The sequence below is a fragment of the Gymnoscopelus microlampas genome (assembly GCF_963454915.1).
Source record: "Gymnoscopelus microlampas genome assembly, chromosome: 11".
NCBI classification, from domain to species: Eukaryota; Metazoa; Chordata; class Actinopteri; order Myctophiformes; family Myctophidae; genus Gymnoscopelus; species Gymnoscopelus microlampas.
This window is the reverse complement of record NC_139948.1, coordinates 23,107,284-23,133,956: the sequence shown is the minus strand read 5'-3', so window position 1 is coordinate 23,133,956 and position 26,673 is coordinate 23,107,284. Positions and strand designations below refer to the sequence as shown.

At 42.9% G+C, this 26,673-nt stretch overlaps 1 protein-coding gene across 1 annotated transcript; it reads left to right on the top strand.

Moving 5' to 3' along the window:
• Positions 1 to 9,732: 9,732 nt before the first annotated feature.
• nsfa (N-ethylmaleimide-sensitive factor a) lies at positions 9,733 to 25,512 on the top strand (the record flags this gene model as incomplete). Its single annotated transcript, XM_084071773.1, has 18 exons — positions 9,733 to 9,815; positions 13,286 to 13,385; positions 13,695 to 13,734; positions 14,273 to 14,439; positions 14,741 to 14,848; positions 16,141 to 16,216; positions 17,175 to 17,330; positions 17,594 to 17,793; positions 18,614 to 18,779; positions 20,076 to 20,150; positions 20,590 to 20,777; positions 21,084 to 21,179; positions 21,865 to 22,021; positions 22,276 to 22,409; positions 23,255 to 23,401; positions 23,844 to 23,978; positions 24,790 to 24,903; positions 25,453 to 25,512. 18 exons carry the CDS (start codon positions 9,733 to 9,735, stop codon positions 25,510 to 25,512), a joined length of 2,202 nt encoding a protein of 733 aa, XP_083927899.1.
• Between the last annotated feature and the right edge of the window lie 1,161 nt (positions 25,513 to 26,673).

The window sequence follows — 26,673 nt, the reverse complement described above, 5'->3', positions numbered from 1 at the left end:
CTCAACATTGGTCATCATGATTTATGGGAGAATTAAGTATAGAAGAGAGATAAACAGCACCAGAAATGAGAGTGATGGGGTGCAGAAGCCGTTTAAAAAGCAGACTCACTGATGCTTCCAGATCACTGTACTGGCCTCTGCTTTAGTCCACCGAGCCAACTGCGTCATCTAATCTCACTTTGAAGAGACTCTTTGCCAAAAAATGAAGCTGATTCATAATGTCAATTATGCGACAGAGAGGGGAAAAGTTTGGGTTGATAGTTTTCAGATATGAGTTTGAATTTGAGGGATTTCATGAAGAAGATATTTCTACATTATGGAAAAAACTCAGTGAAATAACAAAAAGTGTGACCTCAGGCCTCGCTGAGTATCCGGTTCGCACAGGGGTCAAGTTAAGTGGGAATTGGTATGACCAAATTTAATGGTATAAGAAGAGCCCCAGCCACAAGTTTGTGAATCTAATTACAGGCAAATTGGAGTATGAAAACCTTGTTTGACGCAGGGCCGGCCGCTGCTCATAAGCAATATAAGCGGTCGCTTAGGGCCACAACCACTAGGGGGGGCCACATAAAAAAAAAAAAGAATCTTTAAAAAAAATTAAAAAAAATAAATTACTTTCATATTGTAATTATGTCATGTATCTCCTATCCAACAATCCAACAACTAGCGTTATTATTTTAATATTCAATAAAAATGGGGGTGTTTTGGGGGGGCCACCAAAAAAATCTTGCTTAGGGCCACGAAAACCCTTCGGCCGGCGCTGGTTTGACGTTCATGTCACATGACGCACTACTGAATTTGTGCCTAATTTGGTGGAAATAAATGTTTCTTCAAAGTAAATTAGCTTTAGGTTCCGCGTTGTTTAGAGGCCCCTCTATGTGTGACCAAAATGTGCAAAACGGACCCAGTCCACAGTTGTTAATTGTACACAGGTGATCTTTGCTGACCTAAAGAGACGCCTCCCACATAGTAGAAAACAGGAATATTAAGTTAGACTTCTTATACTGAGGTTCAGAAGAATGATTTGCTCCAATCAATTATGTAATTCTAACATTTAGTGTCAGCTGGAGGCAAACATAACATTACAAAATAATAATCCATGTTCTCAGGGAGAACATTTAGTGTACATGCATGGGTGAGACGGTGGTTTAAAGGTGTCTGGAGACACATTGGTCATGCTCGGTCTCACCTCTCTAGTGTCTACATACTGGGCCAGACAGGGCTCAGTGCCAGCACTGCAGCAAATACCCTCTCTTTCTCTCACCCTCTCATTTGACCTCTCTTTCACTCTATTCTTCTCTCCCTCGCTCTCAATTCTTTATGTTGTCCTCTCACTCTCTCATGCCCTACCCATTTTGTCTCCCCCTTGTCTTTCTCTTAACACTATCATTTATCCTGTCTTTGTTTTCTCTCTCTCTTTTATCTTTCCTCTCATTATCTTCTCTCTACCCCCCCACATCCTTGGCATTCCTCCGCACCCAAACAACGCTGAGCGTCCAATAATTTCCCATATGACACCTGCTGCTCTCAGCTCAGCTCGGATTTAGCTCTCCCCTCCTTCAGATGTCAGACAGAGAGCTATGGCTAAGCAGAGAGGCAAATAGTTGTGCGTGTTGTTAACTACACTCCAAGGGTGCAGAAGATGTAGCGCGATGGACCAAAATGAGTTGGGTGCGGCTGGATACGCAGTTAGAATTTTTATGTGCTGCAGTACAGCAGTGCTTTGAGTTTCTAATGCTTGCCGGCATTGTTTTTGCACTCAATGGGATTGATAATTATCTGTGTATCCCACATGTTCCTTAGTTACTAATTACCACCACATGTTTTCGTGGAAAAATAAAGGATTGTTCATTGATTTCACCTCCTAAATCCGCTGTAATCATTCAATGCAGATGGTGAAGTAGGCAGGGGAGAGGACTAATGTGGATTAGAGTTATTCTTCTGGAATGTCTGTGTATCATTTTAGTCATTGTCAATTCCTTGCTGTGTACTGTGGTCTCTGTCTCAGCCAACCTCCACCTTTTATCTGGGGATGGTGTAGACTACATGCTCACTCTGACACACATGGTCACCAGCTGCTTCTTTTCACCTGACAGTGAGGAGTGTCACTGGGAGAGCAGAGGATCACAATATCTACCTCCCCCCGCCCCCCACTATTCTCCTTCTTGCTGAACAAGTGCCCCGGCCACAAGTAACTCTACAAGTAGAGTCACTTGTAGAATGTAGAGCAATATTCGTGAAATCCTCTGGCGGCTTCCCACCTAACACGGGGTGCTCCTTCCATTCCGACATCTCGCCACTCCGACTAGTGGCTTCCGCGTGCGGTTATGGTTAGGATTAGGGTTAGGTATAGGGTTCGTTAACGTCGGAAAGGCGACATGTCGGAAAGGCGAAATGCACCCACCTAACACAGATGTGTTGGCACAGGGCAGCTATCACTACCTTAGTGAGCATGACGGTAGATAAAATTCAAGGCTTTACAGTAACATTCCAGTCTATCTTCAGAGACCTGTACTGTTATCCAGCTAGAGCATCATATATCTTGTAAACAGTTAAATTATATCTATTGAGCACATGAACACTCCCACAAGACAAAGTGATTACAATGTTTAGCCAGACTTCCATTTGATGAGTGAGGATGATAACATTGCCAACAGTAGCAGGTGGCATGTTCTCCAGAGATAATAGAGTGATGAAATCTGCTCAAAATGCACCAACACAACACAAACATTCCCAGACACTGTTGGGAATTCAACAGCTCTTCTCCAAAGTGAGATATTTGGCACACATAACGTAGAGACAATCCTGAAGGGTTAGTTAAAACTGATATTGAAAATGTATTTATTTTTTAACCCTCAGGATTCTGCGGTGCACCTACAGTACAGTTCAAAATCTGGGCACATTTTAGCAGCATACTTTTATGTAATCACTTAAAACAGATTCTGCTAACAGCAGAATCTGTTACACCACTGCCCTAAACATGTAGTTCATTGTTTATTACGGATCCCCATTAGTCCTCACCACAGTTAAGACTACTCTCCCTGGGGTCCAATAACGGTAGTGCTATTGTTAGTAGGAATAAACACAGAAGCACCTGGGAGGAAGTGGACTAAGAAAGGGGAGGAGCCAAACCAAGTTCCTGTGTCTAAGCAACAAAGGAGGTGGTACCCCCAGAGGCAAAAACTAAGGACACATATACCCCCCCCCCCTTTTTTTTACTGAATGGTTTCCCAGATTGGCTCTTATGTGACTAACTTAACGTTACAAACTAGAGCCGATAATTATGGTGGGACACACCCCGCAAAATGTGACAAAAACTAAACAAAAAATACTACATATTGGGCGCCTGCTGGCCTAGCGGTCCAGGCGCATACCACATAGGCTGGTAATCTAGTCTGACAGCATGTAGCTGGTTCGACTCCCGACCCCGATGGCCTTTGCTTGGTGTCTCTCTCCATTTCCTGTCAGCTTACCTTCCTCTCAAATAAAGGCTGAAGAAGCCCAAAAAATATCTTTTAAAAATAAAATAAATAAATAATAGAATTGAATGTATTTTTTTGAATAAAGCTGTACAAATACAAACAGATGCCTGGCGTTGAACAAAACAATGTCTAACATAGAGTTTAGGCAGATATTTGTTGTCAATTCCAATGGTGACACATCACAGCTCAGATGCAGTGTTGCCACCTTCTGTGAGAGAAATAAGCAACCAGGTCTACGAAAACAAGCCCAAAAGAAGCGACTATAGGCCACAGGAATAATTTAAACCTATGCATTGGATTTTTTTTAAATAGCTAATCTACAAACTAAAAGAAAAACGTAACATTTTGAAATATTTTTTCGGGGGTCCCTGGCACAAAAGGGGGATCGGGATACGCGGACAATTACATATTAATTTGGGGGTCCTTGACATGAAAATGTTTGATAACCACTGGTTTAAACAACATTTAGGAAACAAGCCCAAATAAGCAACTACACTTTAGAAACAACAAGCCCAAAAAAAACGCAACCCGCAACTACCAGTACCAATACATTTTGAATACAGGACTTGTACTTGTAACAGTGCATTCCTACATTGTGGTATGGATACTTTTACTTAAGTAAAACATTTGAGTACTTCTTCCACCACTGCTGGAAAGTAATTTCCTTGTGTGAGCGACAGAGACAGGCTCTTCGATACACCCAAGGGCGACAGAACAGACCAGAGGATTTCTACAGTAATTAGAGACTACTGCATCCTCACGTCGACAATAAACCCCCGTTCAGCTACTAGCTCTTCATTGCTTGAGGAAAAATTCTGTCACCATGGTGACTGATGATTTATGGGCCTTTGAATGTGCCAAAGCCTTGCCATGTTGCCTTAACAATTGTATACTGTCAAAGGGATGCTTGCATCAACCAACCATATCCCTCGCTTGTATGGGGTGTGCAGGCACTTGATTTAATGTTGCATGGCAATAAAACTGCATAGCTGGATTGGAGCAATTACTTTCTCTCCCTTCCGCTTGATTGATTCTCAGCCTTATGAAGTATCGGCGGTCAAATGCTCTACCACTGAGCTACAGTGTATTCCCACTTGCTTTAAGAAGCATGTAATTAGAAAAGGTTATGAAACCTCTTGAGTTCACTGCTGTATCAGATTAAACAAAAGGTAATTGAATTAAGTCTTTCAAATGGTATCATCAACTTTCCAATTTCTTTTAAAAATATATCAAGGGTGAAATATTAATAAGCGTTTAATTGTGGTAATTGCACAAATGAGATTACAGTGTATTGTAAGTGATAAATATAGCTGCAAGCAGCGATAATACGGGGCCAGTGAGAGAGAGACAGACAGACAGACATGGGAACTGGAGAGAGAGAGAGAGAGTAATGGAAACTGGAGAGAGAGAGAGAGATGGAAACTGGAGAGAGAGAGAGAGAGAGAGAGAGAGAGAGAGAGAGAGAGAGAGAGAGACATGGAAACGGAATAGATTGAAGAGAGACATGGAAACGGAATAGATTGATGAGAGAGAGAGAGAGATGGAAACAGAATGGATAGATTGGACATCTCAACCTATTGCCATTAACAGGAATCGAACTCTCAACCTTCGGACAAGGATAAAGATAATTCCTTTTAACAGGTCGTTCATGAAAGTCCTTGTGCTCTTGTTTCCAATGAGAACCTGTGAGCAATTAGGGGTTAAGAGTCTTGCTCAGGAACAAATTTAATTTCATCGACGCATATTCTGGGATGGCCTGGAATCGAACCTGGGGCAACCAGGGCCTCTGGTTCCCTAGGCGTGCTCACTAACCACCCAGCTATGGCCGCACCATGATAGGCTAATAGGCTGCAACACTACCTATAGTGCTATAGCTTTGTCCAGGCTGATGTTGTCTGTTGAAGATCATAAACTCTTGCCTTCTGTCATGAACCAAGCCAACACTAAGATCACTCGTTCACAAACCATTTACCAATAGAGAAAGTCTCCTCGCTACCGAAAACAGTGAAAGCAGCCGATCTACAAGCTCAGAAACACATTGCTATCTGAAAAGTTTTGAGATTGTAGATCGGCTATTTTCAGAATGAAGTATGTCATACATTGACAAATCGTACTCTCAAATAAGCATTTCAGGTTATCTTTACCATTTGCACATGTATTCATTGATACAGTCATGTTGTTTGCAATTCAACTTAAATTAAGTCTGCATCAAGTGAGGCTTGAACTGGCGACCTTGAGATTGTGAGGCACTCATTTAAGGGAGACGCCATTGGACCAACAGACAAGGAACTATGAAAAAGGAGATTACACAGATGATACAGTTTCACGCAAATAGCTGAAAAATCCTGGGTTTAACTGTTTTTCAAACTGCTCAAAATTGCGGACAATCTACGGGCGGAGCTTACTGGTCAAAGCGATAGATGTGTTCCTCATGAGTCAAGGCACATGTGTAAGCAAGTTTCACGACTTTCGGCCAAACGAGGCATGACTTATGCCTGTTTAAAGTCTGCCTTTTCAAAAAATTGCTATAGCGTCCCCTTTTGGCCAATTGGAGTAAGATTGGTTTCAGTGATATTTGGAATGACCCTGTACATTTCTGCAAAGTTTCAAAGAAATGTGAGTCTGCATGTATGTTTTAGGCACAGATGAATAATTTTCATAAAACTGTAATAGTTAAAATCTATCTCCTCCTGGGATTTTTGAGCAATCTGCACGAAACGTTTACCACTTGAACTTTGGACCTCTGCCTACAAAAATTTCCAACGGATTTTCCATAAGTGAAAAAATGCAGAAGTTAGGAGCCAATGACTGTTTTTCATATAATTCAAAATGGTGGGAGATCTAAAGGTCAGAGGTCAAAAGTCAGACCACGAAAGTTGTCGGGCATGAAGAGACGCATGTGTGTATCAAAGTTTCATGGTTGTAGGTCAAACAGGGAATGAGTTGTACCTGTTCAAAGTTGGCACTTTCAATTGAGTGCTATAGCGCCACCCTTTGACGAATGAGTGTGAGAATTATTTCTTGGTAGTTTTTCATGAGCATCTACCATATGGCCGAGTTTCGTAAAAAGCGTATGCACGGTTAAGCCAGAACTGGCAAAAACAAGTATTTTTCAAACTGCTCAAAATTGCGGAAAATCTAAGGGCGGAGCTTAATGGTCAAATCGATACGTGTGTTCCTCATGAGTCAAGGCACATGTGTAAGCAAGTTTCACGACTTTCGGCCAAACGAGGCATGACTTATGCCTGTTTAAAGTCTGCCTTTTCAAAAAATTGCTTTAGCGCCCCCTTTTGGCCAATTGGAGTAAGATTGGTTTCAGTGATATTTGGAATGACCCTGTACATTTCTGCAAAGTTTCAAAGAAATGTGAGTCTGCATGTATGTTTTAGGCACAGATGAATAATTTTCTTTAAACTGTAATAGTTAAAATCTATCTCCTCCTGGGATTTTTGAGCAATCTGCACGAAACGTTTAGCACTTGAACCTTGGACCACTGCCTACAAAAATTTCCAACGGATTTTCCATAAGTGAAAAAATGCAGAAGTTAGGAGCCAATGACTGTTTTTCATATAATTCAAAATGGTGGGAGATCTAAAGGTCAGAGGTCAAAAGTCAGAGGGTGAAAGTTGTTCAGCATGAGGAGACGCATATGTGTATCCAAGTTTCATGGCTGTAGGTCAAACAGGGCATGAGTTGTACCTGGTCAAAGTTGCCATTTTCAATTGAGTGCTATAGCGCCACCTTTGGACGAAAGATTGTGAGAATTATTTTTTGATCGTTTTTCATGACCATCTACCATATGGCCGAGTTTCGTAAAAAGCGACAGCGCGGTTCAGCCAGAACTGCGAAAAGTGGCAGAAGAAGAAGTGACAGAATAATGCGAATAACAATACGTGTCCAGAGCAGAGCTCTGGCCCCGTAATTATGGACGTATATTTCCATTCCAGTCCAGCTAGAGAAAGAAGCCTAATGCTATGCTCTGGCTTCACATTGTAGACTTTTGACCGTGCAGTCTTCACGGTCAAATGTCTATCATTTTATGCCTGTGATTTTATTACGTTGCTTCTGTATTTTACCATTCATCAAGTTGGTATGGTAATAAAGGCCCTTCATTCATGGAAATACTTTCTGTGTCTTGGTAGCTCATGGTACTGTTGAGTGTTGAGCAGAATGTTCAAGTCATTTACACAAATAAACAAAAAAATATACAGAGACAAAGACAAGCATAACTATTCCAGCTCATTCCAGCTCTCACACACACACACACACACACACACACACGTTTGTAGTACTATACTTGTGAGGACATCAACGCTTTAGGACAGCCATGTTATGAATGTCATTTAAAAGAAATATATATTTTGCCATTTTTAACCGTACGCCTAAAGCCGAAAAACAGCAGATCTATAAGCCCACAACGCGTCGCGCTGCGACGCGTTGTGAGCTTATAGATCGGCTGTTTTTCGGTGCGTGACACTGGGAGCACAACTAAGTATAAATCATGTTTAATTCTAATTCCAATCCCTAAACCTGACCTCTAAGACACCTAAATGTCTAATCCTGACCTGAAGGTTTTTCTAATTGTAAACGTATCTCTAAAAAATGTTTTTTTTAACTATAAAACAACCATTTGTCTTGTGAGGACCAAAAAACGGTCCTCACAATGTATATTTCTTCAAATTCTACTATACTTGGTCCTCACAAGTATAGCAATATACACACACACACACACACACACACACACACACACACACACACACACACACACACACACACACACACACACAGCATGTGTGTGTGTGTGTGTGTGTGTGTGTGTGTGTGTGTGTGTGTGTGTGTGTGTGTGTGTGTGTGTGTGTGTGTGTGTGTGTGTGTGTGTGTGTGTGTGTGTACATTTGCATATAAAGTTGTGCACGCATCTAAGAAAAGTGAATTTGATTCTGGAAAGGTCACACTGTTCAGCAAGTATGTTTCAGTTGGTTGAGCAGACTGCAGAATATGTCTCTTTATTATAGCACTGTGCCACTGCAGGAGAAAAACCTACCTAAAGCCTTTGTTAAGTGGGATAAAAATGAATCCATAGATCATTTGTGTCTTCTTATAGTCCTTAGACAGGTTGTATGAATATCATATATAAGAATTATGCGTAACAAGTTTAAATTGGCTATTGCGTTGCATTCTGTCTCCGTCCACTATACTACCTAAAGCTTTAACCAATCACAGCACTGACACTAGAGGTTAATGGGCAGGATCTTTTTAAGCATGAGTGTGGGTGATCCACTTTTCTTTGCCTGTAATTAAAATACTTTTATAAAGGGCAGACAAAGGCATTGGTGGGATTCAGCACCAGCTAAGGGGATACATGTGGGTGTAAACATAGAAGCCTTACTTACTCAATTAACTACTTTAACAAGCATTTAATTTTCTTTGTAGCCATATTGGACACAGTCGGCAATTAGCTGAGACACGATAACTAAGCTGTGGGCTGGAGATATAATAGAAGAAAATAGGAGTTGACCCTCTGCCAACTCCTGAACAGTGGTAGACGCTATATCACCCACATGAAACAGTGGGAAGGCACTGTTATTGTGGCTTGTTTTGTCAATGTATTGCACTGGATGAGTGCAACACTCTTTCATCAAACTAAATACAAATACACTCAGAAAGATGCTCATGCTCCACCTGTGTCACATGTCCTGTATGTATGACCTTGCTCTGTGTCCTTGGTAAAAATGTTCCTGACCCCACCCCCAACTCATATGCACAGTTTGATCCAAATCAGGTTAAAACTACAATTTATCGCTGTGGCACATGATGCACATGACTCCCGCTTTACTGGTTGTTGTAATAAAAGGAATATTGAACTCTTCGTACTGTGCATTTATATCTGCTTATCTTTGTGCTTTTATCTGGGTGACTTAATGTGTTAGCAAGCAGGGGTCTTCTACTAACAGTGATCAGAAGAGTAAACCTAATCATCACTTTGAAATATGTCACTGTGGAGAGTATTTTCTTCTTAAGTTCAACATTTTCACATATACTGTACCTTACTTTATCACCAAGAAGAGATTTCGCATTAAAATTGTCTCTGTGTCGTTTGTTCACCTATCCCTGGCTCCGGCTACCACCCTGTCATAATTTGTCTCTGTCTAGCGAATGGAATTCTCTGGCTTGAAATTAAAACATTGCGTCAAACATTGTTTATCTGTCCCCACCCCTCCTCTACCTCCCTTTCTTCATCTTATAGACCATGCAAGCGGCTCGCTGCCCGACAGATGAGCTGTCTCTGACTAACTGTGCAGTGGTGAACGAGAAGGATCTGCAGTCTGGACAGTGAGTAGTCATCATTATCAGCTATAATGTCCAAACATTTACTCCATCTGTTCATTTGTCTATATGAGTCTTCCATGCGTATTTCCATCCAACAAGGGTTCGGGTAGCTCAGTCGGTAGAGCGCTCACCTTTTGAATCACAAGGTTCTGGGTTCGATCCCGATCACTGTATGAGTAGCACAGCTTGGGTAACTAGTTATGCGGTATAAGTACTGGCAGCTGACGGTAGGTAGGTGTGGCACACCACCTCAGCGATCCATCTCCCAGGGGTCTAGTGCATTGGAAAGGAGATAGACATCCTGTTCCTTGGCTGATACCATCAATAAACCACTCCGACCTACTACTAATAAGAAATTGTTGCAAGGTTAAAATATTTTAAACAATATAAAGATATATACGTTAAAGAATCCCTTACTAGTACAGTAGCACAAAATAGGGTTTCAGGCTGTAATCAATAACACAGGTGCCCCGAAGGTTTCAACCTTTAAAGCTTCAACCTGCCTTGGGAAATGACATATGCTGTACTAGAAACGGCTGTTACTTAGCCTCACATTTTTAGCGGTGCCAACCGCTCTACGTTTGACTCTGTCCGTATGTCCGTCCGTCCGTCCGTATGTTATGTCCGCCCGTATGTTTGACCACGGCAAGGTAGCAACACATGCGCCACTTCAACACACACACACACACACACACACACACACACACACACACACACACACGCCAATACTGCACACATGCGCACACACGCACGCACGCACACACACACACACACACACTTGTCGTCCATATGAGCACGGCGTATGAGCACGGGATGAGCAACACATACAAACACACGCACACACACACACACACACACACACACACACACACGGACTTGGAGATTGCCTATGCCATCTCTCCTCTCATTGGCCACACGTGCCACTGGTTATCAAAGAGGGGTCCAGGGACCCCAGCGTATGTTATGTCCGTCCGTCCGTATGAGCACGGGATTTTAAACAGCTATAACTCCAGTTTGCAGCATGCCACCAAGTCAAAATTTGGTATGTTGACTTAAACCACCAATAGGGACGAGCACTAAATTGCTGAAGCCCCGCCCCCTCTGTCTTCCCATTGGCTGGCCTTTAAACAGCCATAACTCAAGTTCGCAGCATGCTACGGAGTACAAATTTTGTACATGGACTAAAACCACCAATAGGGACGAACTGTAATTACTTAAGCCCCGCCCCCTCTGTCTGCCCATTGGCTGGGCTTTAAACAGCCATTATTCCAGTTTGCAGCATGCTACCAAGTACACATTTGGTAAGTGGACTCAGACCACCAATAGGGACGAACTGAAATGAGTTAAGCCCCGCCCCAAAGGCACCGCTTCCTTCACACAGGGTGTGATTTTTTTTGCGACATTGAGATGTTGGAGAACCAAGGTGCAAGCACAATCAAAATGGCATTGAATGAGGGTTCCAGCTATAGAGTCTTGAGAACACTTTTGTTGACAAAAGAGGAAATCTTGCCCAAAAATCTAGTTCTTTGATTGACTTTCTTGATCACTTTTGATGCAATGTTTTCACAGTCAGTTTGTTGTCAAGAATACAGCCCAAAAAAACCTATTCTTTGCTTGAGTTTACTATATATCGTCAACTCTGACCTTGAAATCATTTGCATTAAGGGTTTGTTTGGACCCAAAAAGAATGGATTCTGTTTTACCAAGGTGTATGACAGTGCGGATTTAGTTCAGTAGGTGCCAAGGTAATAGGATGTATCCTTCTGAAATGAGACAGAGACAGCTATAATCCCCTCATTCACTGTTTGCTACCGTAGTCCCTGTGACACACTATTTGTTTCAGACTAAAGCCCAAGGCACTTACAATAACACTCGCAACAGTTTGACAGTAATTGAATTCAACGCCAACATTTCATCTTAATTCTCCAAACAATCACAATTGAGTCTTAATAATTCAATGACCTCATATCAAGATCAAAATACTGCAGACAAGTTAACCAAATTCATTGACAACATGTCTTTTACTTTCCCTGTCACAAACCTGTCCGTAGTCCATAGCTTGGAGCCAGACCACTGTGAAGCTAATCCCTGGCTAATTTGAGACTAGCAGGCAGTGGAATCCTCTTGGATTTTCACTGAAGAGCTAATGCAGAGGTGTATGTGTGTATGTGTGCGACTGTGTGTGTGTGTGTGTGTGTGTGTGTGTGTGTGTGTGTGTGTGTGTGTGTGTGTGTGTGTGTGTGTGTGTGTGTGTGTGTGTGTGTGTGTGTGTGTGTGTGTGTGTGTGTGTGTGTGTGCGTGCGTGCGTGCATGCATTCGTGCATGTGTGCGTGCGCGCGTGCGTGTGTGTGTGTGTGTGTGTGTGCGTGCGTGTGTGTGTGCGTGCGTGCGTACGTGCGTGTGTGTGTGTGTGTGTGTGTGTGTGTACTGTACAATATGTGTCTCTCTGGGTATGTATGTGCAGTGGTAGTGCTTCATATTCTCAGTACCGCTTCCTCATGTGAACATTCATCGCACACGCACACACACACGCACGCGCGCGCTTGCTCGCACGCACGCACGCACGCACGCACGCACGCACGCACGCACGCACGCACGCACGCACGCACGCACGCACGCACGCACGCACGCACGCACGCACGCACGCACACACACACACACACACACACACACACACACACACACACACACACACACACACACACCCAGTGTAGTTGAAAAGCACATTCCCATTCCTCTCTGTTGGTCGTAGTTTTAGTCACTGTGGAAATACAACTCAGCTCAATGAAATATTAATAGAATCAGTTAGCCTCTCTGTGGGCTGCTAAGTATCCAATTGTTCCAGATGTCATCCTAGTCCCTCTGTACAGTATTTTCATTCTTTCCTGGCTGTTTGTGGAGAGAGAAGTATGACCCAGAGGAAGGCAGTGAACAGCATAAGGAGCTGCAAATGAGAACAGGGAGATTATCTCATCCAATAGACATGCGGTTCCCAGCCCTGGTCCGCGGAGACAACTTGAACTGCTTGAACGTTTTTCTATCCTACTAAAAAGGCATTTGCTTTGACTTGGCAAACCAAGTCTAACTAGTCCCTGATTCGACAGGGATGTCAGATGATTTCTTCCTGGTGTATAGATATCATGATATGTATAAATATCATGATATTTATAGAGCAAAAACATAAATATTCTACATTCTTAATATCGTTTACTGAGGGATGTAGAGCAGATGATTTGGGTGATTTATTGGCCCCTCACATTTTTCAAAGATATATTGAAAATATTTTAATCGTTGATATTGCTCATTGAATAAAGTGGCACCACATACTAATGGGTTCATATTATTCCTTCATTGCATTCCTTCATTCATTCATGCAGTCTTTCTCTATTCAGTAGGAATATGTCCAGCATGCAGAGATTGAGATGACTGATTAAAATAACCTCTCATTGTATCGTCCTCTCCTTTCTCCACAGGCATGTAACTGTGAAGACCACTCCCAACCACAAGTTTGTGTTTACAGTGAGGGGCCACAACACTGTGACAGCTGGGACCATCGCCTTCAGCCTGCCTCAGGTGTGCACACACATAGACACAGGCACACACACGTAGGCATGCATGCACACATGCAGGCACGCACGCACGCACGCACGCACGCACGCACGCACGCACGCACGCACGCACGCACGCACGCACGCACGCACACAGACACACAGACACACACACACACACACAGACACACACACACACACCTGGCTTTCGTTCACTGACACAAACACACAATAAATGCACTCCACTAACACTGTTGCCCTCATTATACACACACAATGAATTGCTAGCACTTAACATTCCGTACTCAATCTTCTTCTCTTTTTGTCCTTGTAGAGGAAATGGGCCGGTCTTTCCATTGGCCAGGAAATTGAAGGTAATATTGCATTTGATTAATATCTTATAACCACGGTATAGAGAGTAGAGACCACTTGCCTGTTATTGTACAACTGTTTCCTTTTTTTTATGCGAGAACCCCACATTTGTGGTTATTTTGAGGTGACCTGGTCCTCCTCTAAGTGTAATCTAATTATTTGAGGCTGTGTTGATGGGCAATTTGTAACTGCATTTGTCAGTGATACCGGTAGGTAGCTCATTAAATTGCCCACATTAATTTTCTGCCAGAGAAATGCTAAATCTCTTGCTGGTAGAGATATTGCGCATCTAAAATGCCTCAAATTGCTGTCTAAGACTTATTGCTTGTATCTTGATTAAGCTGGTAGAGACTTATTTCCATATAATACATATACATGTGGCTATCAAAGGGGCTCTTCTATTTCTATTCTGCCTAAGTAATGGGAGTCAAATAGTTTCCTAGTTTACTTTGACAAATTTGCTTTAACAAATAGCAAATGATTAAAACCCAAATAGACCTATTCCAGGGGATTCAGTTAACCCAATGTCCTACTTCATAGTGGCCAACTACAACTTCGACAAGTCCAAGCAGTGCATCGGTGCCATGACGATTGAGATTGATTTCCTGCAGAAGAAGAGCACTGACACCTCCCCCTACGACTCAGACAAGATGGCTGCAGAGTTCATCCAGCAGTTCAACAATCAGGGCTTCTCCGTCACTCAGCAGGTTTTTTTTTTTAACCTTTATTTGTTCAGGGTAGACCGTTGAGAGCAAGCTCTCTGTTGCGACGACGACCTGAGTACAACACAAATATATACAATAGAAAGCAATAAACAGTGAAGTAAGATAAAGGTAAACATAGAAGAACATAAAAAAATAATACAGAGAATACAAAGAATACAACATGATGTAAGATCACAGTGGATATGCAAAACAGGTACACTCTTTACGTAATACCTCATCTCTCTCTCTCTCTCTCTCTCTCTCTCTCTCTCTCTCTCTCTCTCTCTCTCTCTCTCTCTCCCAGTTGGTATTCAGTTTTTGTGACAAGCTGTTTGGTCTGGTGATCAAGGACATGGAGGCCATGGACGCCAGCATCCTGAGGGGTGAACCAGCCTCTGGCAAGAAACAGAAGGTATTTGATTAGACACAGAACAACCCCTTTAGGAACAGTCATTGCGCAACAATTGGCAGACACAATAGTTCAATTAACACTAAGCTGTTTGCCTCATATCGCAACTCTGAAAGTATACAAATTGGAACCAAATGGATTTGGATCTTTATTGGTCTGTAACTCTGAGAGTGAAACCAAATGAAACCAAAATTACCCTTATGGGTCCATTTGGTTCCATTTCAGAGTTATGGGGGTCCTTCAAATTAAAAGGTTTGAGAACCACTGGTATAATGCAATATTAGATCCCTCAGGAATTGCCCAATTCCAGATCTGACAAGTGGCACACACATGCACACCCACACATATTCTTGCACAGATACCAAATTAGTATATTTAATAACTAATACTAATAATTATATCCCATGACATTCCCATTAATTTCCCAATGTGAATTAGTCGCTAATGGCAGTCATCATGAGCTTCCCCCTGTGATTATAGTGGATGACAAGTCCATGCACATTTTAATGGGTCTATTTTTCTACAATTTCAACAACTGTGCAATGTATTTTTATTTTTTTACTGTATTTGGCCAATGTACTGATGTTTTATTCACGTTGGCTTAATAATTATTCATCTTGGAAATTAACGATGGGTGTTTAATGGAAATCCTTAGACTAATGAATATCATAACTCAGTCACTGCAGTCAAACGTCTTCCATCCTATACCAGGGGACAATGGTATTAAATTATGGAATGTGGTTACAGAGATGGTTAAAGTAATCCTGGTGTTAAACAGATTTGCTTCTCTGTGTCTGGTGGTGAATAATTAATTTGAGATGCAAGAATGTTCCTCAACATGGAAACTAAGCATGTAATAACTGCACAGGGACACGGGTAGCGCCACGTGGGTGGACAGTGGCCCTTTTATTTTATTTTACCAGTTTTTGAGTTTTAATCAGAACTGTGATACGTGTGGTAAGTAGAAACTGCAAACGTTACTGTAAGTTCATTAGAATCTATAAATAGGCTGATGAATGAATTAATGAATGGTTGGATGGATGGATGAACGAATGAATGAATGAAGGGATGGGTAGATGAATGAATGAATGAATAAATTAACGGGTTAAATATATAACTAATTAATGTGTACGATAATTGATGAATGCTCAAATGAATAAACATGCAAATGAATGAATACATGAATGAAGAATACTGAAAGATGCTACATATTATGTTAAGATTCTGATTCACTTTATGAAAGACATGCAGTGTATGCTTTTTCAGCTTATAAGTATTGCCCTCTGTTTTGACAGATTGACGTCGGGTTGATGGTGGGGAACAGCCAGGTGATATTCGAGAAGGCAGAGAGCTCGTCCCTGACACTAGTTGGTACGTTCCTTCTTACATCCCCTCACAAGATAGTACATTCCTTTTTCAAGTTCTTTGTGGTTGTCACTGCTGCTATATCTATTACCAACACAAGGGGGCATAGAAATACATTGTGGCCCACTTGATATCCAAACATTAGAATCTGCTCTCCTCTCCTCTCCTCTCCTCTCCTACCCAGCATCCATTTACACTTCATGAAGTGATTGTCATTTAGTAACCCCAATGGCATGCCTCTCTCACAGTGGTCCCACGCATCCTGGAAACCCTGAAAACCTGGATTTCTTTGTATGTAGTTTTCCAGTCATGAAAAAGTAATGGAAAATTATAAAACTGACTGAAGTTCAAATGTCCTTGGAAAATATTTGAATGAATCAGCATAAATATGAAAATAATACATAAATATAAACTTACATTATTATTACAGGCTCAATGTTAGGACAGATGGCAGCCAAGGGTTATAGGACAAACTTATTCTCAATGACCACACACTGCTTGCCACCATGCCGTTGTTGTGATTATGTGGTAGACAAAGGAAACTTAGCTATACGCACATCGACTGTGGCTGGGCTAAAGAGGCTTCAGTTCAATGAACTGGATCGTGATTTTGTAATAAAGAAGTACCTTTTACCTGCCTTGGTTTGCGGGCTCTACCATTTTTGAATTATATGATAGACAGCTACAAGGAAACAAACACTAAATATATGCACCTGTTCTCAAAGACTGCGTTGTTTCATCATCACTCACAAGTAACATTGGACCCCAGTTACATTCCTCTCGCACCTACCCCCATTTACCCTAGCACCAATTGCCAGTTAGACAATGGAACCTGGCTCAAACCATGCTGACACTGCTACTATACTAACAACCTCTGCTCTGTCCCAGTTCTCTGCATGATTCTATGCATGGGAAACTATCGATCTTAGACACCATATTCACCAGAACTTTTGGTGCTTGACAGGCAAAGCAAAGACCAAGGAGCAACGGCAGACAATCATCAACCCAGACTGGAACTTTGAGAAGATGGGAATTGGTGGTCTGGACAAAGAGTTCTCTGATATCTTCCGCCGAGCCTTCGCCTCTCGAGTCTTCCCTCCAGACATCGTGGAGCAGATGGGTGAGTTCAAACTACTTCTGTAATACTGGCAAACTCTGTCTTGACCCCTTCCTCTTGCATTCTTTCTATCTTCTACTTTGCATTCCTCTTGCATTGCATTTTCTTCATCTTGTCACATTCTCCCTTTCTCCTCAGCCCCTTCTGAGGTCTTTCTTTTGTGACTGTCTCTTCTTCCTTGGGTGCTTAATTCTTCTCTACCCTGTGTCCCTTCTCTCTCCCTCCCACCTTTCTTGCATTTTTCCTCTGTCTTCCCCCTCTCACAGGTTGTAAACACGTGAAGGGTATTTTGCTGTTTGGACCCCCAGGCTGTGGTAAGACCCTGATGGCCCGACAAATTGGAAAGATGCTCAATTCCCGCGATCCAAAGATTGTCAACGGCCCAGAGATCCTCAACAAGTTTGTAGGAGAGTCTGAAGCCAACATCAGGAAACTGTTCGCTGATGCCGAGGATGAACAGAAGAGGGTGAGACATAATATCATGATGCTTTATCTTTTATAAATACTAATACTTTATCCTATCCTATTAAAATTGGCTTAAGGGAGGACGAAAATCTCTCAACTAAAAGGGACAAGGACTGGGCATAAAAGGGACAAGGACTGATAGATACAGAGATCTCCATATATGGGCATAAAAGGGACATGGACTGACAGATACAGAGATCTCCATATATGAGCATATCAGTCGGATTGGTGGTGCGACGTAGGTATGAGGTCGGGTAGTGGCCTGAACTCTAGATCTGAGGGCCGCATAGCGGCCTGAACCTCTAGTATTTTATAACTACTAATGCTGTGATTAATACTATATTACTACAACAGCAGGATTACCAGTATTGTTACTAGTTCCCTTTACTAATTCTTATTTGGATCGCTATTAGCTTCTGCTTACAGTCAGACAGAAATACAAACATTGACTTGCATTCCGCCAGTCTAGACATAAGTTGCATAATAATTAAAAGTCAAAAGGAATTAAAGAAAAGATCATTGACAGACAGGGGTTATCAAACAAACAAATTAGTTGAAATCCAAAACAAAACCATCATGGGAAGTGGCATCATTCCTGTCATCTCTCTCATCATTATATCATCAATATTCATTAGTTTCTGTTTAGGTGAATGTTTGCTTTGGGGGCTTAGCACCTGCCCCTTTGTAATTTGTGCCCATAAATGTAGATCCCCGTCATATAATAGACTCAACATCTGTTGTACGGTCGAATTTGGTGGTCACACAGACAACATGATGATGATGATGATCTCAGTAACGTATTCTCTGATGTTGTCCTCCAGCTGGGAGCTAACAGTGGACTCCACATCATCATCTTTGACGAGTTGGACGCCATCTGCAAGCAGAGAGGCACAGGTGCCAGCAGCACCGGCGTGCACGACACCGTGGTCAACCAGCTGCTGTCCAAGATTGACGGAGTGGAGCAGCTCAACAACATTCTGGTCATCGGTAAATTGACCCTTAATACCATGGCCCTGACCTTCTTTCTTATTATCATTATTTTTATATTATTTCCCATTTTAGTTATTCAATTCCCAAGTTCCCTTGCACTGTAGACCCTTGTCGCTGCAGTCTGCAGACCCCTACTGGTTGGTCTTAGGGAGGGTGTAGGGCTGTAGGCAAGCATGTGTCTCGTCTCTGATACCACTCCCAGTCTGCTTCTTTTCACCTGACAGCGAGGAGTTTCATCTGGAGCATAAAATGCATGCAGACATGCTATTCTTCCAGTTCAGCTCCCTACTGAACAGGTGCCCTGACCAACCTGTAGGAAGTGCTAGAGCAATAGAGATCTACTCCCACACTTGGCTTCCCACCCTCGAACATGGCCAATTGTTTTCATATGGACGCCCGGCCAAGCCGGATGCACAGGGGCAGTCAAACTCCTAATCTCTGCGATGGTGGGCAGGACCTTGCCCACCATCCCCTGCCCGACCCAAGCACCCTATGACCCTGAGCTTTGACTCAGCTGTTAATCGTATCTCTCCAGAGCTGTAGGTCTAGTCGATGTGGTCTTGAGCAAGACACCAATTTTACAATACGACACAATGTTACTTTGAGTCACCAGCCATGTATGCAACACATAATAACACATTTGACATAACACAGAGACATAAAACAAATTACATACATAAAAACATGAAGACAAGAGCAATGTCCAACGTTCAGCCTACCCCTGGCCAGATTCAAAATTAAGCATCAAAATCGATTGATGAACAAAGGACTTATTTAGTCTGACTTTATTGCCAACCTTAGCATACTGTTATTATATGTAGATGTGTAGAGTCTCTCAAGTGGTTGTCCAACAGTTTATGTACACTTATTCACCATCTAGTTGCACTTTTATTTACACCTGTGCTGTGCACGGTGCGTCCTCATCCTCCTAGCTTTTGTCCATAGTTGGGAGGTAAGAACTGATACAACTCTAACTCTGTTAGGGTAAACAAACACATCAGTCACACACTGCTAAATCCTGACCGTGAGAGTGTATCTTTAGTGTTAAACGTGAGAGTGTATCTTTAGTGTTAAACGAGCGCTCACTGTTTTGCAGTGCACAGCTCTGCTTCCACACATTTATACTTCTTTGCACGTCAGTGTGGCATGCCGAAAATAGCCGATCTACGAGCTCATAATGCAGCGCATCGGGACGCAGTGCACAATATCATTGTACAGTGGAGTATAAATCAAGCATTACACCTCTTAATCCTCTCTCCTCCCCTTGTCCTCTCTCTCTACTCTCCTCTCCAGGTATGACCAACAGACCTGACCTTATAGACGATGCCCTGATGAGGCCTGGCAGGTTTGAGGTCAAGATGGAGATCGGTAAGAACAGGACGGAAGGCTTCTTTCTTCACTTGATTAGCACGTCACTTATTTAGCAAACCAGAACGCTGTCATACTACTGATAAGTAAATGACGTATTGCTTTCAGTGCTTTTCCTTCTCCAGTTTTCTCACGTTCTTCATGATTATCCGTGCTTCCTTTCCCTTTCCTCTTTCTGTCTCTGTCTCTGTCTCTGTCTCTGTCTCTGTCTCTGTCTCTGTCTCTGTCTCTGTCTCTGTCTCTGTCTCTGTCTCTGTCTCTGTCTCTGTCTCTGTCTCTCTCTGTCTCTCTCTCTCTCTCTCTCTGTCTCTCTCTGTCTCTGTCTCTGTCTCTGTCTCTGTCTCTGTCTCTGTCTCTGTCTCTGTCTCTGTCTCTGTCTCTGTCTCTGTCTCTGTCTCTCTCGCGCTGCGTTTCTCTCGCTCCCGCTCCCTCCACCCAGGTCTTCCTGATGAGAAGGGTCGAGTTCAGATCTTGAACATACACACCACCAAGATGAAGGGCTTCGGTCTGCTGGCTCCGGACGTCTGCATCCTGGAGCTGGCTGCCGAGACCAAGAACTACAGCGGTGCCGAGATTGAGGGTCTGGTCAGAGCCGCCCAGTCCACCGCCATGAACCGCCACATCAAAGTCAGTAGTCATCTGACCAAATCACGGGGCTAGATTAAGAGTGATGAGGCCAGACTATTTGCTTTTGCTATTAGCTTTTGATTAGCATATGTAGAAGATGTATTGTAGACAAGTCAAAGGTCATGAACATTGTAGTAGACCAATCCAAGAATTTCTAATTATTTACAGTACAGTATGACAGTTTTATATACAATGGAGACATGGTTCATATTAATATTATGTACCATGTATCCTTATCTCTGTGTGTACAGTATACTATACTGTATACTATGTGTATTTTATAACTACCTGTGTATATCTCTCCAGGCCACTTCTACAGTAGAAGTAGACATGGAGAGGGCAGAGAAGCTGCAGGTCACCCGTTTGGATTTCATGGGATCTCTCAACAATGACATCAAACCAGTACGTAGCTGTTCTTCATGTGTTCTTTATTTTGTGTCTTCCTGACGTGAGTCTGTGCACATTCTCCTCAAGAAGGAAATTGATCTGGTCTTTATCTCATGTTGAATTATTGAAATTGCTTGAGAATTGGGAATTAACATTAACAATAACTTGGTTATTTCACAAATACAGCTATAAACCTTGTTGAACAATTCATAATAAATATAAAAGCAATGGTAAAGTTTAATCAAAAACTGTAAATTAGGTAGCACAAAATAAGTTATGATGGTGGAATCAATAACAGAACTAGATGTATAAATACTGGGACAGGTATGATTAATCATAGCATAATATCACTGTAGAAATGGCTCATAATTTCCATTTTCATTATCGCAGTTTTATAGCTCCTGTTGAGTTGGAGTCTGTGGGGTGTTGTTAGGATGAAGAATGGCTGATGGTTCCCAGCAATGAGGAGATTCAGTGATTGTGATGTATTAGCCTATTACCATGGATGTGTATTGTGACACCTAGCTGCCTAGAATACAAAAATGTATTCCAGTGTCAGACGAAAGGAGGAAGGGAAGGGAAATATATATTTGTTAGAAACAACAACCTCAGAATGCTACCCGATTGGTACTCCTGTTCGAAAATGTAAGGAATCAGATTTGTATACACGTAGTTGTTATATCCATTGTTTGTCCTTCAGGCCTTTGGTACCAACCAGGAGGATTATTGCAGCTACATCATGAACGGAATCATTAAGTGGGGCGACCCAGTGACCCATGTCTTGGATGACGGAGAGCTGCTGGTACAACAGACCAAGAACAGCGACCGCACACCTCTGGTTGCTGTGCTATTGGAGGGTGAGTCTGGAAACACTCACTCACACACAGCACACACACAGTGCTGGTGGTGGCTGTATGACTGGAGGGAGATATCAGGAAAACACACACACACACACACACACACACACACACACACACACACACACACACACACACACACACACACACACACACACACACACACACACACACACACACACACACACACACACACACACACACACACACACACACACATGGACACCTGTAATTGAATCTCTTGTCTGTCTCAGGTCCTCCCCACTGTGGAAAGACAGCCCTGGCGGCCAAGATCGCAGAGGATTCTCAGTTCCCCTTCATCAAAATCTGCACGCCAGACAAGATGATTGGACACTCCGAGATCACAAAGTGTGCAGCAATCAAGAAGGTATTTATGTAGGTTACGGTATATCGTTCGGTCAGTCACAATAGTTCCCCTACCTGGCCAGGTCTGCGATGTGAGCTGATATATAGCAGGTTGTGCACAACCTTTCTCACATGAAGAAATCATTACAGGCATTGATGCTATCAAGCCTACCGCTTAACATTGAATTACCAACCTTGTGTTAGGTGCTGCAATTTATTTGAGTAAAAATGTGTTACTTGTCGCTCATTAGACTTCACAATGGAGGGGGACAGAAGGGGGGCGGGGGGACCGAGGTGCAATGTAGGTCTTCGGTAGTATACTAATCCCGAATCCCGACTTCAAAGCAGGCACTTTTACCATAATCTGTTGGTTAAAATAAAGCTTTTCCCCATGGCAAATTATTTCTTCACATTCCAGTCACACACCTGGTTCTATAAGCACAATTTTGCTAACAAAGTGAGCATGTGAAGACACTTAATGCACCGTAGTTGTTCGTCTTTGATTGCATCATTCTATTTTGTGGGGTTTATTTATATTCTGTTACACAGTCATTATATTCTGTTACACAGTCATTTAAAGCAGTTTGAAAAGGTAGCACAAAAATAAAGTTCATTATTCCATAGTCTCATCATTCTCTTTCTATGAAAAATGTTGCATAGGATATATTTAATATCTACCTAACTACCTTCCTGGCTTCCCTCATTTCCACCCTGTTGTCTTCCTTCCTCCTTGCATGCCTCCTCCCATCCCCCCCCCCCCCCCACTCCTTTCTTTGTTCTCCCCTCCTCTGCTCTACTTCACCCCCCCTCTTCTTCTCCTCCCTCCTTCCCTCCATCCCTCCCGCTCCTTCCTTCCGTCCCTATCAGGTGTTTGAGGATGCTTATAAGTCCCAGCTGAGCTGTGTGGTGGTGGACGACATCGAGCGTCTCCTGGACTATGTCCCCATTGGTCCTCGCTTCTCCAACATGGTCCTCCAGGCTCTGCTGGTGCTGCTAAAGAAAACCCCGCCCAAGGTCAGACTTCAGCATGAGACAAAATGAAGGTTATATTTTGTGTCCTCCGCTATTGCATGCCTGTAACTTCACTCTACAGCAGGTTTCACAGCAGCAAATATGTGGAGTGATACTAGATACAGCTATATGGATAGTGTCTAATATCTACTTTGATGCAGTGCAGGTTAACCATTATAATGTATTGTTGCATAATTTAGACCCTTATGGGTCTGATTAGGTCCTTTTTCATCGCTTTGAAAAATATATATTTAAAGATTTGCACACATTTCCACGATTTAAAAAATAAATAGCAGATCTACAAGATCATAGCGCGGCACTCGGTGCCGCGCTATGAGCTTGTAGATCTGCTATTTTTGAATAGCCAAAGAAAATGTGACACAGATGAGTTCCCGGATTGAATGGGTTAATTCATTCATTCATTAATTACTTCAATTAAATGCAGGGCCGTAAGCTGCTGATCATCGGCACCACCAGCAGGAAGGACGTCCTGCAGGAGATGGAGATGTTGGACGCCTTCAGCACCACCATCCACATCCCCAACATCAACACCGCGGAACAGCTGGTCGAAGCCCTGGAGGTATGCGCTACACCACATACTACAACACGCACGCACATACACACACACACACACACACACTCACACACACACACACACACACACACACACACACACACACACACACACACACACACACACACACACACACACACACACACACACACACACACACACACACACACACACACACACACACGTACAAGCACACTCAGACATTTGCAGGCAAACGCTCTCACTCTCTACCTTTCTTTTTTACACACATACTGTATGCATGCATATAAACACACACACACACACACACACACATGAGCAAATGGGCTCAAAACCACACACTGACATGCATGGCATCCAGCACAAATACATGCATGTTTGGATTCTCGCAGGCAAATGTGCACGCACGCACGCACGCACGCACGCACGCACGCACGCACGCACGCACGCACGCACGCACGCACGCACGCACGCACGCACGCACGCACACACACACACACACACACACACACACACACACACACACACACACACACACACACACTGACATGAATGGCATCCAGCACAAATACATGCATGTTTGGATTCTTGCAGACAAATGTGCACGCACGCACGCACGCACGCACGCACGCACGCACGCACGCACGCACGCACGCACGCACGCACGCACGCACGCACGCACGCACGCACGCACGCACGCACGCACGCACGCACGCACACACACACACACACACACACACACACACACACACACACACACACACACACACACAGTCATGCACAGATTTATTACACACACTCTGACCCTCACCTAAACCTCTCTCTGCTGTGTGTGCAGCTGCTGGGGAGCTTCACAGAGAAGGAGAGGGCCAGCATTGCACACCAGATGAAAGGAAAGAGAGTCTGGATCGGCATTAAGAAACTCCTCATGCTCATTGAGATGTCACTGCAGGTACTGTACTCTGCCACACCTCTCACCCTTACAGATAGCCTGCAAAATCCTGAGTGAGATTGTAAAACTGCTAGTTTTAACCACTTGAACCCTAGCATCCCTATTCTTGGGCTAACATTCAGCAACCATGGGAATCTGGTTAACTAAGTATAGGGTTTATCTTGTAATTTGTTTTTATTTGAGTGACATTTGAGTGAGATTTGCCCAAAATAGTGACACCAGTTAGACCTACCAGGCTATGACACCAGAGTTGACTGGGTCTTCAAAATATTTTGATCCATCCATAGTGCAAAGCACATAATGTGCAAAGTGCAAGTGAATTACAGTAAAACTGTCCTGTTTCAATGCATTTCCTTCTGACCTGCTGTACCTGGCCATGTCAATTTTTAGCGGCGCTACTTTACTGAGTCGCCCTCTTGTTCATTGTCTCTCTTATTGTTTTCTCTATCTGTCTCATTCTCCCCCTCTCATTCCTCTCTGCCTGTCTGTCTCTCACGTTCTCACGTCTTTGTCTCTGTCTGTCCGCTCTGCCTCTCTCTCTTTCTCCAGATGGACCAGGAATACAGGGTGTCCAAGTTCCTCTCTCTGCTCAGAGACGAGGGGGCGTGAGTACCGCAGCTTTGCACCAATCCCCTCTCCTCTCTCGCCTGTCACTCAACTTCAATCATCTGATAGCACACCTCTTCTTTTTCTTTTTTCCCTATTTTTGCTCATCCCTATCCGTGTTCAGTGTTTCCCCTAGGATGGAGTTTCAAAAATGGATCCGTGTTCAAAGCAATTATTGATATTTATTTAACTACACATATACTATATCAACAACCAACCATATGAAGTAAAATCCCATACATCTCAGTGCCCTCCTTTTCCTCCCGACCACTTCCAGCTCTCTACCCTACCCTGCCCTCATCCCCAAACCCTCAAGGTTCAAGGTGGGTCTAAACTAAAACCTTAGTGGTGCCACTGTTGGCATCCTGCCTGAGAGCGTTTCAAGGGCTATTAAAGAATGGCTCTATGCCTCTCTCAAAAGGAAATAAAATTAAAATAAAAATGAACAGATGAATTAGTGTTAGGCTTGCTCAGTGATAGGTAGAGCTGCCCCCATCCGTCCACCCCTGATGGCAGACATCAGGTGCAAGTTGCATCATATCCTGCAACACATCAATCAAGGCTAGAGAACAAAATGAATAAATGCATGTCTATCAAAATTATTATATGTTAATGTTAATTGTTCTCTGAATAAAATTATACCTAACTTGAACATCAAGATGCTTCTTAACAGACACACATGTGGTCTTGTCCACCTTTTTGCCACAGAGGGACTGATTTGTTTGAGGATTGGGTCTTCAATGACAGTGCCCTGGATTCCTTCATCCACAATTCTGTGCCAATGTGTAATTTGTCTTCTTGCCAATCTCAAAGAGAACAAATGAGCTTATACCTAAAATATTTAAAACTTTGTGATGATGTTGACAAAATAAAGGCAAGCATTAACAGTAATTTACCTTTCAAAATACTGCCAGCTCCAGGGAGTCAGTGCAATTTGTGTGATGAGCATGTTGATTTTTTTGTGAGGTGATAGGGGCACTTGATCACTGCCTCTTGTTCAAGAATGACAGCAGGGTCAAAGGCATCCAGCACTGTAAGGACCCTGTTCAAAGATTAAAAAAACAATCACAACAAAAACAGATTGACAGAGCCCTCTCCTCTCCTCTCCTCTCCTCTCCTCTCCTCTCCATTTATATGCTTTACTCAGTTGTGTGATTTGACCTG